The 19,534-nt window shown below is 42.5% G+C and overlaps 1 protein-coding gene across 2 annotated transcripts in view; it reads right to left on the minus strand.

Annotated features, from left to right (window-relative positions):
* Window positions 1–19,534, minus strand: part of PREX2 (phosphatidylinositol-3,4,5-trisphosphate dependent Rac exchange factor 2) — a 322,717-nt gene that overhangs the window by 188,859 nt on the left and 114,324 nt on the right. For both annotated transcript variants that reach the window (XM_075549599.1, XM_075549600.1), the window contains exons 9-12: window positions 17,694–17,843; window positions 14,781–14,925; window positions 8,822–8,922; window positions 21–124 (exon numbers count right to left, since the gene is read on the minus strand). In XM_075549599.1, the coding sequence (XP_075405714.1) occupies window positions 21–124; window positions 8,822–8,922; window positions 14,781–14,925; window positions 17,694–17,843 (500 nt within the window). The remainder of the gene's footprint in view (window positions 1–20; window positions 125–8,821; window positions 8,923–14,780; window positions 14,926–17,693; window positions 17,844–19,534) is intronic.

Consider the following 19,534-nt stretch of genomic DNA (forward strand, 5'->3'; position numbering starts at 1 on the left):
GGCGGAAGGATGGTCGTTACCTTTGAAATCACGTCCTGCATCTCGTTTCTTGGGTAAAATGTTCCGTCATCGTAACGAAATCTGTATAACATCTGTTCTGGTTTGAACTGATGTTTATCAGTAACTGAGAAGAAGATAGAAACAATACATTACAATCTAAAACCTAGCAGATAAAAACAAACACATTTGTGAAACCAGTTGTCTTCATTTTTGGGAAACGTTTCTTTTCTAACTAGCAATGCTCAATCAGCATTTGATCATGAGATTTGAGAAATTTTATTGCTAAGTATATAATTTCTATACAGTGCTTTAAAACTAAATTTAAATGATCAATATTCAACTAACACATATACATATTTACAACATACGTGCACACACACATACATACACATGCACACATGTATGAGGGTAAGCAAAAACTATTGCTACTGGAGTTTCAGTTCATCCAACATGGATTTATTCCAAACAGCACATGTTTCGACACGTCTCTGTGTGCAGTGGATGGCTACAGAGATTCTCTAAGAAATACACTGGTCTTGGACAGGTCACGGTTCCTTCCAAAGCAAACATACTTAAACTCAAATTAGAGAAGTCAGTTTAAGATTATGGTGGCTGTTTACAGGGGTAAAGGGGTAATCTTGATGGAATTTCCAAAGAGACACAGGTGGATTATGGGGACTTATTATGAAGAAAGGTTTGGTTTGTTTGTTTAATATAAACTGCATGGTGGGGGAAAAGCCAAGAAAATTAAGCCAAGGAATTTTTTTCCCAGCATGGCTGTGCACCTGCTCATTTCGAAGGTAAATAGGTATTTCTTAGGAAACATTATGTCATCCACCCCAAAAACCCTGCCATTTGCCTACCTCTGCAGGCTTCTTTTTGTTTCAAAATTTAAAAAGAATATTTTAAAAGAATACAATTTGCATCCCTCAAGAACACCAAAATTGCTGTTTTGAGATGGTCTAAATTGAAGAACCCAGAATTATGCCAGGAAGGGATGAAAACCAAACTCAATGCCGTCAAGTCCATTCTGACTCAGAGGGAGGGACCTGTAGAACAAGGTATTCACTGCTTGCTGCACATTTCTGAGGCTTAATTCTTGATGGGAGCAGAAAGCCCATCTTTCTCCACCAGAGAAGCTGTGAGTTCGAAAAGCTGACCTTGTGGTCAGCAGCCCAATGAGTAACACACTGCGCCAGCAGGGCTCCTGGGGGAAAGGGTTTGAGAGATGGAAACAGCACCTTTAGAAGTCTATAGACCTAGGTGGAGGATATGTTGGTATTTTATTTCAAGAACGGGTGTTCTGATTTTGTAGCAGTATCTTTACTGACCCTCGTACTCATAATGTGCAGATATTATGTACTTATGCATATATTAACATAAATACAAGAACTTTATGTTTTCGGTTTCTTCACAACACTATAAAGCCAAGCACCATGCCTCTCCAAAGGGAAGTAATTCAGATTAGTGAGTTGTGATCTGTTTCCTACTCCAGAGGGAAGTTTTCCCATGATGCATCCCACCACGCTCAGGCCAAGACCACACGTACACCAATCTGCCCCATTAATTCTGCATTTAGACCTCCGGAGTAGATTACACAACTTCCATATGCAACTCAGTCCAAAACATTAGCAATTCTAATACCGAGAAACGTCTTTCTGAGCTGCTACATACATCACACAGCAGCGAGTGGTCATCCTTCACTATTATCTCTGTACAGCATTCATATTCATGAAGTCTTATTAAAATTCCTCCCAAAATTTCTCTCTTCCAGACTACGTAGCTGAATAAAGTTATTTTCTACGTAGCTGAATAAAATCACAGCTATTCTTGAAAGGAAAACCTCAAATCCAGCCTCAAAGACTTTATACTTAAATGTTTTCTTTTTGGGGAACGCAGCATTTACAGAAGGGCCTTTCCCTGCAGAGGGCTATTTTCCTAATTAGAGAGAAGACTTGGACCTTTGCTTTTCACTACAAAGGCTGGAGAGAGAGAACGCCATCTGCATTAATTCTCAGGGATTCGTTTTTTGGTGAAGCTGAAGAAAGTCAAGAGACCTTAGGGAATCACACTCACATACATAAGCCTGCTTTGGGTTTTTGTTGTTAACCCCATTCTAGCCAGACAAAGCGTATGGCTTACAGCCAAGACACTGGGAGAGGAGAGTTGCCCAGCAAGACGGACACCACAGACCTGTGGAGTGCTTCCCCCGGCTAAGCCCCAAGAAGAAGAACAGATACGGCAGCAGCATAGGGCACAGCTCTCCTCTGCGGGAGACAGACAGGGCTTCCTGCTCCTGGAGAAAGGACAATCTTGGAAACCCACAGGGGGGCTATGCATCAGTGGCATGGAGTGAGTGAGATGCCATATATCAAGGTCAAGCATTTATTTTTTTTCTACGTGATATGCTTATTTCTGTACTTTGATTCCCTAAGATTCAAGGAAATAAACTACTGCCTACATATCACAAAATGCAAAATCATGCCGGAGGCAAATGTTTCTTGCCACCATAAAAGAAGTGACAGTTTGACCTGAAATGGAGGTTGCATCATAAAGCAAACTCTCTCTGGCCTTGATAAATCCTTCTGTCCAGGAGAAATACTGAACAGCTCTGTCTGTATTCAAGTCCATTCTCCCAATTTCTATAATAGGGAGAAGATGTTTATTACCGGACGAGAGTTCCGGTCATCTTGTGCGGAAGGATGTTTAATACGATCTCTTAAACAGCCATGTGACAGAACCGGGAATGTGCTGGAAAATACAAAACAACTGGGTCTCTAAGCAGGGCAAGGGGAGGGTGGGGAAGGAGGAGCAGTAGCCGAGCTCTGTGGTAGCAATGAGGGTGCCAGGGTGGTGCAAGCAAGTAGCACACTCAGCTAGTAACAAAAGGCTGGAAGATCACATCTATCAGGAGAGAAAACTTGCAAGAGAGGCCTGACATTCTACTTCAGGAAAATCAGCCAATGCAAATCCTGTGGAGCAAAATTCTACTCTGACACGTGGGGTCAGAACTCGATCCAATGGCAACTGCACAGTTGGAAAATACTCCAACATGGTCTCAAGCCATCCGCATGGTGCTACTCAACACCAAGCGAGAAGGAGGTGCACCTGTGGTCCACCGTTCATGGGTACTTCAACCACAGAGCAACATCAGAGTGGTAAACAACCTGGATAACAGGTAAGAGTGACTTGTGGTAGAATTAGGAAGTGCGGATCTCGATATAATGAATCTTATATATCTCTCTAATTTGATTTTCAATAAAAACTATAGGTAACCATGATCTGCGAACCGCAAACTTGGCAGTTTGGTGCCATGGGAGGAAAATGAGGCTGTCCATCCTACATAAGGTCCCTGAGAACCAGAACGGACGAGATGCCATTGGATTAGGATTTGACGATTAGCTCAGTTCTCACGAGCCGGTATGAACTGACTGGACAGATGAGGGCGGTCTACATCCTCACACGCGCATGTTTGCTTCAAACAAGGCGAACACTTTGGGTTCTTCAAAATTATCAAAGAGAAAGTATATGCTGCTTCCACCACCCCCTAAACAATGCTGACACAGCAAGCCTTTGCCTTTGAAGCTCCCAATAAAATTTGCAATGGAAATAATGGCAATAAACTTTTTTTTCTTTTGTTCCATTTTTTATTTCCTCTCTTTAAAACAGATGGTCCAGTCAACACTATTTAAGGAATTCATTTTCCCTCCGGGAGCACCGGCGGCATGGTGGGTGACAAGAAGGGCCGCTGGGGACAAGATCAGCATTCACGTCCGCCAAGCACACTGGGGAGAGAGAGGCTTCGACTCCAGGAAAAGGTGCAGGCGCGCACACTCTGTCCTGCAGGATCACTGAGTCAGAAACGAATTGACGGCATGAGTGTAGTTTGGGTTTTAATTTCACGAAAGGACCCCTGGTGGTGTAGCGAGAGATCACACGTTGGACTGGTAACGGAAAGGTCAGGGGGTTGAGAGGCTTTCTACTCCCAGGAGTTAACAGTTTCAGAATCCCTCCTGGAGAGTTCTGCTCGGTCTTAAATGATCACCCTGAGTGATCTGAATTGATTCGATGGCAGTGAGGCTTCTGTGGTTTCCTTTCACTAGAATACAAGGGGATCCAAGTATTGCAAGTATCAAGTTTAGCTCCTATCTCTTTGCTTTAATGGAATTAGGCCATCATTGAAATTGTGCAGTACGTTCTCTCTGACTCCCAAGTTTGAAGAAATTTGTATTAGTTCCGTTTGGACACACAAATACAAAGGGCGTATTCAGGTGACGGAAATTCTGCCTGTCAAATGTGACATGACAATGGATCAACTCCTGATAATAGAAATAGCTCAGGCCATGAAGTTCTAACTGTGAAGACATTGCTCGGCACTGTATCAGAAAAATAATTGATCAGAGGATACAAACCATTGTTCAAACAGATTCTCCATTCTTACAAATTACTCAAAGGGTTCTTGCCTTTGAAATTTCAAAATAAATTTTAGGCGCAATGTATTTACTACTCCCCGTGTCACTGTCATCAAGTCCATGCCCACTCCAGGAGGGTTAGGGCTGCCCTGGGAGTGTCCTACACGGTTGCTCCTTATGGGAGGAGAGAGCTCATCTTGCTCCCCGGGAGCGGCTGCTAGTTTCAACCGCTGACCTTGAAGGTAGGACGCGGAGCACACACTGAGCAACCGGAGCACCAGAGTCACTGGAGAAAAGTTGGGAGGGGAAACAGGGGTGTTGTTGGGGGTGGAAGAGGAGGGTGTTTTTAAGCTTGACAATCTGTTAACCCTTCCACCAAAGGAAAATACAGGCTTTGTTTGAAGGAAGCAATTTAAAACATTACAAGAGGCACGTAATGGGCAGGACAAGGGTGGTTCAGTCTTCAGAGCGCATTGCATTTCCTTTCAGATCATTTGTAGCCACGAATCAAAAAAACAAACTTAAAAAAATCACTTTTAATAAGTGTCTCCACTCTACATTGTCCTGACTTACAATTTATTTGAATGCACTTGACCAGCTTTTTTTTATCTTCTGGTAAATATATAATACAGGCTTTTGCTATTAGAAAGTGAGTAAAATTCCACTCACTTATTTCTTCAGTTTTCAGAAACCCACTCTAATATGCAAATAAGCAATTATCCATACAATTCCCAGAACTCCAAGGGCAAAATAACCTTGCAGGAATGGAAAAGAGGTATGAAAGTAAAGCTACAGGTCCTGTGAAGGAATATTCTTGCTCTCCGCCTTGACCTTTCCAGCTCTGAACCCCAAGGCAATTATCATGTATTTTTTATCTACTACACGGTACTTCAATATGGTCAAAAAAGAAAATATTGTGGACACATTCAGAGAAACTCTTCTTAGAATATTACCTAATGTAAACCCTTTCAACAACATGATCCACAAGAAATACAATGTAGCTGCCCTCCCCTCAAACGACACATAAATAAAAGCTTCAAGAATGACAGAAAGCCTTGAGATCTCATTATCTTTTGTTATTTCTTAATTATAAGGTTTAGAATCATTGAAATTAATGGCAGATATCAGAAAATGTGCAAATGGAAATGTTAAAAGTGATTAGTTTATTACAAAGAAACCATAACCAAACCCTGCCATCAAGTCTATGTCGACTCAATGATCCCACAGACGAGTGAAAATCACAACATTCAGGAAGCTCTTAGTTCTTTGCTGGGCCGTCAACTGCACTCTTTCTCAGTCTCCCTTTCAGTCAGAGGTGTGTGTTTATCCGAGCTATCGCCAAAGCCACCCATGCACCCTCGTGACCCACCACACTTCCAACCAATGAGAAACACTAACACGATGCATCAAAACACCTTCACAAGGCCTTCAGGGTGACCTCCAGAGTCTCTCACTGCAGTGCCAGAGCTTCTGCCAGCTCGTCAGACTCTGGAGGGGCAGAGCACTACCAACTGGACTTCACCCGAGTGAAAACCCAGTCGGCATTGACTGCCCGGCATTTATGTTGTGTTTTTGTTTCATGTTAATTCACAGTATGATGATTTATCTGTTACCGCAGCTAGTCCTGACAAATACAGTCTTATTTCCTTCTAATACCTGGAAAGAGTCATTCTCCTGTCCTAGATGGTGTCTACCCTTCCAGAGAAGAAATAGATCCGCAGATGGGTTTCCTGGTGGACTGGTTAAAGGATAGGCTTCAACCTGTTCCACTGCAGAAACGACCTACAATGCTGTATCAGAGAGACCTCAAACCAAGTTCTGACCACCCTTTGACTTAAGTCTCATTTGGTCCCTGTCTCCTTCAGGAAAAACTCTACATACAAAAGATGAGAGTTAAGATCTTCTATGATCAAGCTCGTGACTATTTCCCCCACCACAATCCCAGGTATATGTGCATGCATTCATCCATGAACTATACAATCTGATTACACCAGACGTGCACTTGGCCCTGAAGAAGCACCGTGAACTCTCCCATGCTTAAATACCCAGCTCAGGACTTTCTTCCTCCACAGAACCACAACACTTAGCTCTATTCCTAATTCTTCCCTAAAGTTCATTTAAAACACATCTATAATATTTATATATGCTATATACTAAAGGGCTTCAAAAATTCATTAAAAAACTCATTGTCTTTTAATTCCATTTTACCATGAACTTATTGAAACCCCTGTGTATATGTATATAGCAAAAGAGGCATTTAAATATAAATATATGTATTTCTAAATTATATGCTATGTGTTTGTATGCATCACTGTGTGATATATAAACCTACATTTATGTATGTCCGTGTTTACAAATAAGATGGCCTGGTGGTGTAATGGGTTACTACTTGGGCAGCTAGCCAAAAGGTCAGCGGACCAAACCCACTAATTGCTCTGAGGGAGAAAGATGAGGCTGTCTGCTCCAATAAGATTTATAACCTCAGAAACCCTAGCGAGCAATTCTACTCTGCTCTATAGGGTTACTATTAGTCACTCAATGGTAGTGGGTTGGTTGGTTCTCTTTGGTGTGCATATATATAATACACATATATGTTTTGTCTATACTCATATATGACATGCAATATTGTATGCATCACTTCTGTAGCATCACAAAAACACTGAAATACTGCTTCACGCGTACTGTTGCTGCTGAGTGCCATCCACCTGATTGGGGGTCACAGTGCCTCAGTGGGATAGGACAGAACTGTGCCATAGGCTGCTCCCACTGTGATCGCTACACAAGGAGACTGTCGATCTTTTTCCCTTGCAGCAGCTGGCTGACGTCAAACCGTCAACCTTTCAGTAAGCAGCCAAGCGCCCACCTCTTGTACCACCAGCACTACTAACACCAGTGTTACCAAAAACAAAACAAAATGAAAATCTGGCCATGGAGTTCATTCAGACTCATGATAACCATAAACGAGAGGATACCCTCCCCCACAAAAATTGAATTTTTTTTCAAACCTATGTATTTAATTTTTTTTTTTACAGAGCAACCTTATCACCGTCATAGTACTCTCCATTACACTTAATTCATTTGTCAAATATATGGCTCCATTCTTGGAAACCTTTTTCAAACTCATCTGTTTGGATGGCTAACAGCACCTCCCTCATGTTTTTCTTCACCTCTTCCATGTCATCAAATTGCTATCCTTTCATGTCCCTCTTCAGTCACGGAAACAAAAAGAAGTCGCACTGAGTGAGGTCAGCTGAGTCAGGTTTTTCGGATAAGAGAGGAACGCTGGGTTTTGGGTTGGTTTTTTTTTTTTTTTTGCCCAAAACTGGCACATTGAGATGACTGCATGAGCAGGTGCATTGTTGTGGTGGCATGGTGGCAAAACCAGTCCTCCATCTGCCACAAATATGGAGGTTTTTTGTTACACACTGTGATGCAATCTTTTCAGAACCTCTAAACAGAAAGTCTGATTACAGTCTGACCCAGTAAAACAAACTCCAAATGTACTATGAGTCGATATTATTGTCTGTTTGGGAAACTGTAAAACATTCAGAAAGAGGTTTGTCATCGATCGACATTTCACCATTTTTGAAATGAGAAAATCACTTGCACAGTTGAGTTTTTCCCATAGCTCTGTCCTTGCAAGCTGTGTTCAACGTCACAATGGTTTCTGAGACATTTTTCCCAAGCAGGAAACAAAATTTCACAGTGGCACGCTGTTCCCTTAAATCAACCATCATAAAAATGAGGTTCCAGCAAAACCGCTTTCATGAAAAAAGTTCAGTGACCAGAGAGAACCTTCCCAGGTGATGCCACTGGGTGCACTAACTCAGAGCGCGTTGTTCGAGGATTGCCTAGTGATACGCAGGGAGTACGCCCTCACATAGAATTTCTGAGACTATAACCCTTTAAGGAATCAGACAGCCTCATGATGTCTCTGAGGAATGGCTGGTAGGTTTAAACAGCTAATGTTGTGGCTAGAAGCCCAGTGCCTTAAACTACTGCACCACACGGTCTCCTTTCCACACATAGTAGGCATTCAAAATGCTAGGGAGTTTGTTTTGTTTTGGGGTTTTTGTTGTTTAAAACAAAAAATACTGGGTCCTCTAACATGGATAATTTTTATACAATAAACATAAATTAGGAACCCTGGTGGCACTGTCAGTAAGCGTTGGACTGAGAACCACAAAGTGGGTGGTTCAAGTACAGCACTCACTCCCGGGGAGAACGTTCAGGCCATCTACTCCCAAGGAGACTTGAAGCCTCAGACACTCTATAAGGGGTTGCCAAGCGAGGAACTCAGCTTCATGACAGTGGATTCTGGTTTTAAGAACATAAACTGGCAAGTGGGATTAAGACATGGGCAATTTTTGGATGAATACATTTAATGAGCAAACTATTGTTTTAATTACCATGGTGGATGATGCCATTTTCTAATAAGGCTTGTCCCAAGTGCACTCCTTCCTCAGGCTTGTGAATCTCTCCAATTTCTAACAACCAGGACACAAATTCGCTGCAACAAAAACACAATGGAGGAGTTAACAGGCAGTCTATCTGTACCATGTAATCATAAAGCATCTATGAACAGAGTCTCAAAATATAAAGGGATATTGGCAGTGCCTTTCAGCATATTCGCCCCCCCCCCCACACACACACACGTCAGACCAGAGTCATTTAAATCGCACTATCTTCTAGAATACTCATGCCCATATGTTCAGACTTGCCTAAACATACCTACAAACTATTCACTGTGTTGAGGTTGCTAATAAACACACTAATGAAGATTTCAGGACAGCTTTAAGTATAAGAGTACTTTCCACATAAAGGAAATGGTAGGATTGAATGGAATAAAGAGATCCCGAGAAAAGCTAAAGACCCAGAACTCGATAAAACAACAATGAGTTAATATAAAAGTAAAACTCTCTTTAATCTGGCTTTCCAAGCACAGAGAACCGGTGGGTTTGAAACTCCAGGGTAGAATGAGGCTTGGAGTGGGGGCGGGAGTGGAGGGGGACACAGAACCCGGTGGTGGTCCCCAGTCACTGCCCCGGTGGGTTTTGGAGACTACAGCTCTGCGTGGACATAGGAAGCTCAGCTGTGTCAAAAAGAAATGAAACGGGGCGGGTATGAATTCTAAAGCTGAACCCTCCTCCCTGGTCTCCCTGCCGAAGTTCCCGTTCTCTGCCTGTTGGATCAAACAGGAGACTGAGTACTTCAGAGAAGGGAGTTTGCAGAGTTGAGTGAAGTGGAACGTCAGGTGACTTTGAAGCGGGGACATTTTCCAAGTACTCCTGACCCATTCGTTGAGCCCATGAAAGAGAGCTTTTTCAGGCTGGTGCCAGCAGAGGGCACAGAGAGGTCTGAAGTATGAGAAGGATGTGAATGCCACCGCTGGCTTTGAAGACAAAGGGACCCACCTCAGAAATGCAGGACTCCATCAGAAGCTGAGGCTAAAGGAAATAGGGACCTTGATCCCACAATAGCTGGGAATTAAACTCTACTAACACGTGCAAACAGATATTCTTCCCCAGAATATCAAGATAAGACTCTCCTCAGGCCAGCAGCTTTGTGAGACCCTACGCTAAAAAGAAACCCAACTGCGCATCTTTGGACCACATCTTTGCATCTACAGAACTGTGAGCTACTACATGGGTGTTGTCTTAAGTCAGCAAGTGTTTAGCCATGTGGTAGGTGGTGCCAGAACATTAAGGCAGACCAACACATAGAACACTTGAACTGCATGGTTTTAAATTTTAGAACATTGTATATTATAGTATCTCAATTGTCACGCATAAGAATGGATATGCACCAGAATCTTCCACACACACCTGCTGTGACACCGAGCAGACATAGAGGAACACAGATCATGCTCATTGCAGGGGCAGCCCCACGAGTCACAGGCGAGCAAGATGTGCTCTGTAAACTTTAAAAAAAATCGATGTCATAGTGATTTTCTTTTAATGTGGCCATGAGATAGCATTAAAACCAGTTGCCTCTGAGTCTATTCCAACTCATAGAGAAGCAACAGGACAAAGTAGGGCTGTGCCCGCCCCCCCCCCCACCACCTGCTCCCTGTCTGCCCCCTAAGGGTTTCCAAAACTGTAAATTTTCCCAGAAGCAGATGCCACATCCTTCTCCTGCAGAGTGGCAGAGGGTTTAACCGTAGACCTTTCCATTAGCAGAGAGGCACTTTACCACGGTGCCATTAACTCCTTAGGAGTATTAAATGCAGAGACAATGATGCAAATAAAATGGATCGTGCTTATCTCATAGTCTAACATTTGAATTTTTTTCATAAACCATTGAATATACTTTGGGATTTTTAGCCACAGACACCAGAGAAGCAACACTATAGGACACATCAGAAAATTAATTATCCTTTCCATTTTTTACCAACCCTAAAGCCCCACTCATGATGAAAGTCAAATACCCAAGGGATATGGCATTCTAAAAAGTGGATATATAGTCGAAAACACATTTCTTTAAGATGTAAGTAACTGTGAAAATTCGTTTTTGTCCTTCTCTTAAATAGGGACCATGCAAAAGAAAGGCTCTAAACGAAGCCGGTGAACCACAGCTTAGCGGTTAGTAACGCATCTTCTGTAATAGCACAACCTGGATTCAAATTCTATTTTGTGTCCTTGAATTAGTAAGTTAAGCTCTTTAAACCTCAGTCCCCCGCCACATCTATAATATAAAGATATTAATAGTACTATCAATTTGTAGTGCGGACACAAGTATATTTAAAGATGTATGTCAGGGAGTTAGAAAAGCCTGGGACAGAGGGAACTCTTAATAAGTGTCTGTGTTTAACAAGTATATTACGATGGTTGATCCAGAAGGACAGCATGCCATCCCCGGTCCGAGGTCAATGGAGCCCTGAAAATGCCACATTAAATGAGGGGAAGAAAAGACACCGCTAAAGTAAGCGCACATACAGTGTTTTTGAAAAATGAAAATAAAGTAAAGGAAGGGAAGATAGGAGGCTAATGCGTGGCTTTATGTGGGGAACCACCCAAGGACCAGGAACGACCCATCAACGCTACAAAAGGGCCGTGAGCCAGTCAGGAACAACCTGAAGCTTGGACTGCAATGCCGGTCAGTGTGCCATTAGGGGAAAGTCTACGCCAAAATTACCTAACGTTTCCAGACACTTTCCTGTGGTCCAGAGGCCCTGTGCATGTGTTCCAGATGCCCACAATTAACTACCACTACAGCCATATCAGGGGATCAAATGCCGTACTGCATCGGGCAGATGTGGTGCAAAAGATTTTATATTGTTATCCACCAAAGATGTCACTTGGAAGGGTAAAGCGCTGGGGTATTTTCAATCACCCCGTTCCGTATGTGAAGGCTAGACAATGGAGAAGGACGCCCCAAGATGAGCCGATGCCTCTGAATCGTGGCGGGGGTGAAGAAAACTGCACTACGGATGGCTGGAAGAGCAAGCAAACCAGTCTTGTAAGACGTACAGCCAGAATGTTCCTTAGAAGCAAAACTGGGAGACGTTGCTGCCTACGCTTGGCACATATTATCAGGAGGGAGCGATCCACAGAGAAGAGCATCATGGTCTCTAAAGTAAACGATCAGCCAAAAAACCAATTCTCCTCAGTAAAATGGGTTGACATGGTAGCTGCGGGCTTCAACAGTGAGCTGAAATATAGCAATGACTGTGAGGATGAGGCAGGAGCCGGCAGTGTTTCATTCTGCCGTATATAGGGTCAATGTGAGTCCGGATTGACTGGATGGCACCTGACAAGAACAACAAGACAATTGTATGCGGTACTGGGGCTAACACATTAACACGTTACCAAAAAACTCTCCCTCTGTAACAACACATGTACCTCTGCGTTTTTCTTTCTAGTCTGTCTCCTAAGAAACCTAAAACAAGCAAGGTGTCAGCGGTGTTGGTAAGGAATATTGCTCATGATAAAACATGACCCGTGACAGTTCATTTGAAGTGTCTTGGCGGTGTGGGGCTTAGGGCTGGGCTGTTAACCAGAAATCCTTGGTTCAAAGTCACCAGTCTTTTTGCAAGAGAAGCCTTACGGGGCAGTTCTATTTTGTGCTTTTGGGTCACTGGGGTGTTGCTTGGCTAACTGGTATGAGTACCTACTATTATGTTCATGAAGTTGTAACAAGAGATGGGGCCGCCTCTAGGCTCTGGGCCTCCGATGCTGAGGTCAATGCACAGAAATCTCCTTGCACAAGCACTGTCACTTGGGGAGTTACACATGGTAAGTAGCATGCTGGCAGCTGAATGGACTCCTGTGAAGAGTCTTTCCACTCTAGGCAGGGAGGTTCCTGCCCTATGGCCTCCCTGCGGGGTGTCTCCTACCCATAACCATTCTGCAGTACCGAGACAATTGAGACGATGGTTATTTTGCTGGTCTGCATCAGTAGTTAAGAAGACAGCCCGGTGGCCATTACAATTGGGCACATAATACCTCCAATTTTTAAGAGAAGAAATAGAAACTTCACCTGCCCAAATCTCATAACTCCTCATTGGAAGCCTCAGAATCTGAAAAGAGGCAGTTTGGTGGTAACATCTAGATTTGAACTACTCCCCGAGTCTATTGTTTTACAGTTGGCATTGGCATTCACTAGTTGTATGAACTTGAGTACGATAACCCCCACCGTGATCCCTGGTTTCCTCATCTTTATAAAAATAAAGGTATCCAATGCATAAGTGCTAGAGAAAGACGAGGCTTTCTACTTCCTGATCATTTCAGTCTGGGAAACCCACAGGGCCAGTTCTAGCCTGCCCTGTACGGTCAGCATGGGTCAGAATCAACTTGACTGAAGTGAGCTGAGTGAGTGCATAGTACTGATTCAAGATTTTGATGTCATATATAGAAATAAGCCAGTATAAAGCTGGCTCACTAGGAACTACCTGAAGGTCCTTTCCCTCCAATTGGTCAAGCCCTGCTTAACCCAGCCAGGACTCCCATGCAAATCTCTCGACTGAAATGTGGTAGTTACATCATCTGTTGTCAATTTGAGACTTAAGATTGAAGGGGTGTGGTTTAGCCTGTTAATCAGGTCACACCTTGATGACCTCAATTGGAGCCTCTAAACAGCTCGCTGGAGGTGGGGCACAGACTCACTCTCTCTGAGACATTACTGACAAGGAGCCTGATGGAGGTATGCCGATGCAACTAGAGCCCTGGAGCTGAAGGAGCCACCTGGAGACCAATACCAGTGCTGAGATGCTTCTGCCACTACTGGACCCACAAGACTTTCCACCCACTGGCCTGTGATCTTCCTGCATTCAGTGTCATTGTATATGCTGTGTGAGTCTGAAGAGGAATTTATAGACTGGTACTGGACATATGGGCTAATATTGGACTTATGGAGATGGTCTGGATTTGGCTGGGATGTTTTCTCAAGATTCAATTGCTACTGTATATAAAGCTCTTTCCTGTACACATGTGTCTATGAATTTGTTTCTTTAGTCATCCCACACTAACACATGAAGTCAACTTAAAACAAAACACACTTCTGTCCCGTCGATCCTGGCTCTCATCAACCCTAGGTCAGGGTCAAAGGCTCCTATTCAGAGAAACTCAAGACTTCACCTTTCTCTTGAGGAGTGGGTGGTAGGTTAGAATTTCATCCTATGCTTAACCCGTCACACCAGCAACACTGCTGCCAAAGTAAGTGCCCCAGCTAACCCCGCGATGTGTGGGTGACCTCCCTCCTATTATGCTTCTCTGACACTTTGCTTCAATGATCCACTTTTCCCGCTTCTTCACAGATTCCTGGATCCACCCATCTAAATAAGCTCTGCCGTGTGAAATAAGTGACTGTGTCGATGGGGCATGTTCCGCTATCTAGTCTCCCTAACTGCCTGGATCCACTGTCACTTGAGACTCGAAGGTCCTGTGTGAAAATACATGGCAGCCCAGCAGCCAGTTCCGTACAGGCCAGCTTGGCAGCTGCCAGCCCCTACCGCACCCCAACCCCGGCCTCGTCCTGGTTTGTCACATGGTGAGATCAACATTGTGGAAGTCGTGGTGACGACTAGATGGAGGCCTCCCTCAACCCCATGAAAATACTGAAAATAAAGTAATATTCAAAACAGTGAAGAACAGGGGCAGAAACATTTGGAAACAGATAGTAAATGGAGCTACAGAAAATGATGAGAGTATTTAATGCAACTGGATTATGCACGTGGGGATATTGAAATGGCAATGTTTGTCACATATATCTCATGACGTGAAAATTAATTAACTAATATATTTGGGAACATCTCTATAAATGTTAACATGATATTGACCTTTAAATAAATGTTAAGTAATCTAAAGAAAGTTAACCTATGAAGGAGTGAAAGCATGAGACACATAAATGCGCCCTAACCACCAACCTTACCTTCCAAGAAAGCATTTAGGGAATGTCGTCAGTTTTCTTTTGCGGTCTCTGATCAGATTTCCTTGGTTACACATCATCTTATAAAGTTTCTCGCCCTGTTCAGAGATCATTACCCAGGTGTCTTGCTCCATTCCTAATTTTAAACCTATCAGAAAAGGAAGAAGAAAAACAGGGCAAATAACTGAAAGAATTTATTATTCCCTTGATTAAACACCTACTGATTGAATGTCTCCCGTGTGCTGGGGCCTGCCAACACAGAGCCATAGAAGGTAGGGCTTCAGGAGTGCATGATAAAGCAGCATTCCTGAAAACCATATGGGATGTGCGCCTTATTGGTCATGGAGTAAGAGGAGCTGGGTCTCAGTCTCCGTGGACTAGCTAGTCTGGAGCCTATGTGCAGACTTTGATTGGCATTCCTACCCAGAGTAGCCCTGAAGACAGATTCCTCGTGGAATCTTTGTGACAATGACAGAGTAGTAAAACAGAGATCTATTAAAGACACCAAGGTCAGCAGTTGGAAACCATCATCCACTCCATAGGAAAAAGATGAGGCTTTCTACTCCAGTATGGATTTACTCTCTTAGGAAACCCACGGGGGCAGTTCTACTATGTAGATCACTGTGAGTCAGAATTGACTTGATGGTGAATTGATGGCAGAGAGCGGGTTGTTGTTGTTTTGTTGTTGTTGTATTTTGAGGCTTTTTTCTATTCCCACAGGAAATAGAAATAATCTGCACTCAGGGAATATTAGGAAATGTTTCACCGAAGGTGCATGTTGAAATGCCCAAATAGGAATAGCTTTATCTGCATGGTAGAGGTGTAAAGGACTCAGAGGAAGTAACAGGTAAGAAGCAGCACGGAGGTTTTAGGTTAGACGCAGGAGAGGAAGGAGCAGCAGGGCTAGAGAAGTTCCAAATCTCAATTTAATTTTGCCCCTTAGTGTCTGGAAGGATCAGAGGGTTTTAACCAGCGGAGCCAGTGGGTGGAGGAAAGAGGTGGTGAACCTCTAGAACTTCTTGCTTTGGAAACAGCTTTGAGGACAGTGTGACGAACATCCTGAAGTGGAGAGGGTTTTACTAAAGAGAGGCCATTATCGGAAAGTGCAGCAGATCCAGGAAGTGCAACTCCACTGATTCCCAGTGAGTCGGTGCGGACTCAGTGATCCTCTGGCACAGGGTAGAACTGCCCCAGTGGGTTCCGGAGAAGAACGCTTCATGGGAATATGAAGCAGAGTCTTTCTCTTTTGGAGAGGCTTGCGGTTTCTAACTGCTGACCTTGTGGCTGGCAACTCAATGCCACTCTGCCACCAGGGCTCCTTTCTAGCTGCAAATACCTTCCTGATGTATTTCTACACTGCCTGAGCTGTCCGCCGGCTAAATCCTGCGAGCAGCTTTGTAAAGTGCGCCCCTTGCTTTACTTGTCTTTAATGCGCTCATCTATTTGTCGTTCGCTTCTTTCATCTTGAGTGAATGTATGTGGAAAGCCATTCTGGGGGGGGAAATAAAAACCTTTTTAAAGGTTCACCTTGATGAAAAAGTATATTAACCTTTTACTTGACCTGCTAAGTTATTGCAGTTTGCGTAGAAGATTTAACAAAACCCAAAGGATCGGTTATGTATTTCTGACCTCCGTCTTCAAACAGTTTCTATCTGGTTTTTCATCCAGCAACTATCGAAGGAATAAGATTTGAAGATGCTTTGTAGATTCTTAAACAGACGTGTGCTGAGGACACCTCAACCCATAGGGACACTTTGAACTGTCTTTAGAGAAAGCTTGGGAAGATGGTTTTAGGGGACATCTCAGGCTTCTCACTTACGAGGTGTTTTACTCCTGGATGTCTGGCACAAAGGAAAACAAGAGGGGTGTGTGTGTGTGTGTGTGTGTGTGTGTGTGTGTGTGTGTGTGTGTGTGTGTGTGTGTGTGTGAGAGAGAGAGAGAGAGAGAGAGAGAGAATCAATTATTTAAGAATAAAGTTAGTAGTTTCATAAGGATTTCCATTTCCTACCTGAGTTACACGAGATGACTGTTTGCAGATGAACTTTACACAACTGAATAATAACAAACTAAACTCATTTTGTAAATTTGGTTAAAACAATAAAGGCAGTTTGATTCAGGTCTCTTGATGACAAGAAGCTACCATATACACTTGTATATAAGCCAAGTTTTTCAGCACATTCTTTATGTAATTTTGTGGTAAAATTAGGTGCCTCGGCTGATATTCCAGTTGGCTTATACTCGAGTATAAACGGTACTCACTGCATTATATTACAATAAGTTAAATGATATTATTTTAAAAGAAAATGTTTTGAGAATGATGATGGCAAGAAATGTACAAATGTGCTTGACACAATGGATGGATGTATGGATTGTGATAAGAATTGTACAAGCCCCCAATAAAATGATCTTTTAAATGATATTCTTTTAATTTATTAAAATTCATATACCAAAAGGGGCTTAATATATAACTAGGATAATATATAATTAGGAGGGCAAGATCATATTTTGACTGGGAATGTCCAAGGTATGGCCAAATTTATAAACACAATTGCTGGAGAAATTACAACCTTGCATGATATGATTGAAACTTGTCTTTTAATATATAGCATCATGCTCCTCTCCACTTTCACATAACTTCAGACCATTATTGGTTCTCATACTAAGTCAAAATCTTCACCAAGTATTAACAAAAATAAATTAAACCACTGCCATCTAGTGGATTCATATGCATAGCCACCGATCTGGGGTTTTTTTAGGTTGTAAATCTTTACGGGAGCAGAGCACCTTATCGGTCTCCCCCCGTGGCCTCTCTGTGAGGTTCTGGTGCCAACCTTGCAGCTGGCAGTGCAACGCCTAACCCACAGCGCCACTAGGGCTCCTTTCAAATATGCAATAAGGCCCAGTTTGCACACTCACCTTTTCGCCGTTCTCTCTCCTTCAAAATAGCTTCAAACCATTCATGCTTCTCTTCAGCTGTTTTTGCCATACACACAAACCACTTATTTTTGGCCGTATTATGTATCTTCCATCCATTAACAACAATGTGCCCACTGCTATGGAAGTCAGCTGGAAATGAATTGGCAAAAGTAAATGAAAATATATATATAACATGCATATAATATTGTACACAAAAATGACATAATCAAAAAAAGATCCAAAATCACTGAAATCTTCAGAATGTATCTACATATGTATAGACAGAAATATACATATATATTTGAAATGTAGAATCAATAAGAGAAAACTTTACATATTAGATGTAGTTTCTAATATACAACCCTAATATAAATATATTACCTAAAATCAATACTCCAAATGAATTAACACTCATTTCCTTTATATCCAAGACTAGTGTACAAGTTATAAACAAAATAAAAGGCTTTTTAGAACTTTTCAAACATCGAAGATGTTAGATTCATTTTATTTGTCAGATACTCTTATGCACTTGAAAAAAATTATCCTAGGTTTCAGTGATATTGTATAACCCCACAGAACAATTCTCAATCATTTAACAAGCTGCAGAATAAGAAACAGAGCAAAATAACAGAATGTGCTAGGAATGTATTTTTACCTAAACACAATACATAGACTCATACAGACTTCAATGCATTATTGCTGCACATTGTTGACAAATGAACATTCTCTTTATAGCCACTTTGTTTCATATAATAGGCATGGACTGAAGCTCACAAAATAATTTTTCTTTGAGATGAATTCACATTTAGTTGTCTTTTTTAGATCTCACCACAAAGTTGGCTAAACTATCAGGCTAAATTCCAAGTATCAACAGCAAACCCTCTGTATTTCTCTATCCTGCAGTAGGTCTATGTGCACAGCCTCATGATAGTTTCTGCAAAGCACGGGCTACAGGAGAGAGAAACGTGGCAAGGGCCTGGACCAGCATTATCACCAGTTTAAAAGTGCTACTTTTGATTCATCTTCCTCCTGAAAGTCATTCAATGATGGTACTGGCCTATAGCATGGGACCCACAAAAATCAAAACGGTTTACATAGATGACTTCATAGAACTCTGCATGTTCCACCCCCAAATGACGTGTCATTCTACTTGATAAACATATTGTTGGTACATGCAGGCCAGTTGAGCACTTAAGGTTCCTACTATCTTTTTCATTGCCTCCCAAACTCACAAAATCTGTGATCCCAGGAACTTTGATGCAAAAAGGCATTACCAACTATTCTGTAGAAGCACTGCTCTTGTCCCAGTTCTGGCTTATAGCAACCCTATAGAACAGGGCTGAACTGCCCTCACCGAGCTTCTGAGATGGTAAGTGCCTAGCAGCAGGCAGTCTCATCTTTCCCCCATGGAGTAGTTAGTGGGTTTGAACTGCTGACCTTGCAATGTGTGGCTCTAATTTAAGCCCCTGTGCCACCGGGGCTTTACATTATCTATGCGTGGAATACTTAAAAATCCCAAGATACTTTTGATCCAGGACAGAATTATAATATCTGTATTTTATATATGTACCCAATCCCACGAGTGATTTAATAATATAGAATCAAAGATGCACTTTTCCCAATAAGGAAAGCAGACTCTGTTGTTTAAGGGGAGGTTTGTACTTTTCTTCCCACCTGTACAGATGGATGCTTCTATGCACTTCCTATACAAAATAGCAAATGCTCATGATATCAGGCAGGTCATAAAATAAGGGCACAATAAAAGGTTTGGGAAGGAGGCGTGGCTGTGCAGTGATGAAAGCACCTGGCAGGTGGGTGCTTAACTGCAGCGCCACCAGGGC

This window comes from Tenrec ecaudatus, chromosome 5 (genome assembly GCF_050624435.1).
Source record: "Tenrec ecaudatus isolate mTenEca1 chromosome 5, mTenEca1.hap1, whole genome shotgun sequence".
Classification (NCBI taxonomy): Eukaryota; Metazoa; Chordata; class Mammalia; order Afrosoricida; family Tenrecidae; genus Tenrec; species Tenrec ecaudatus.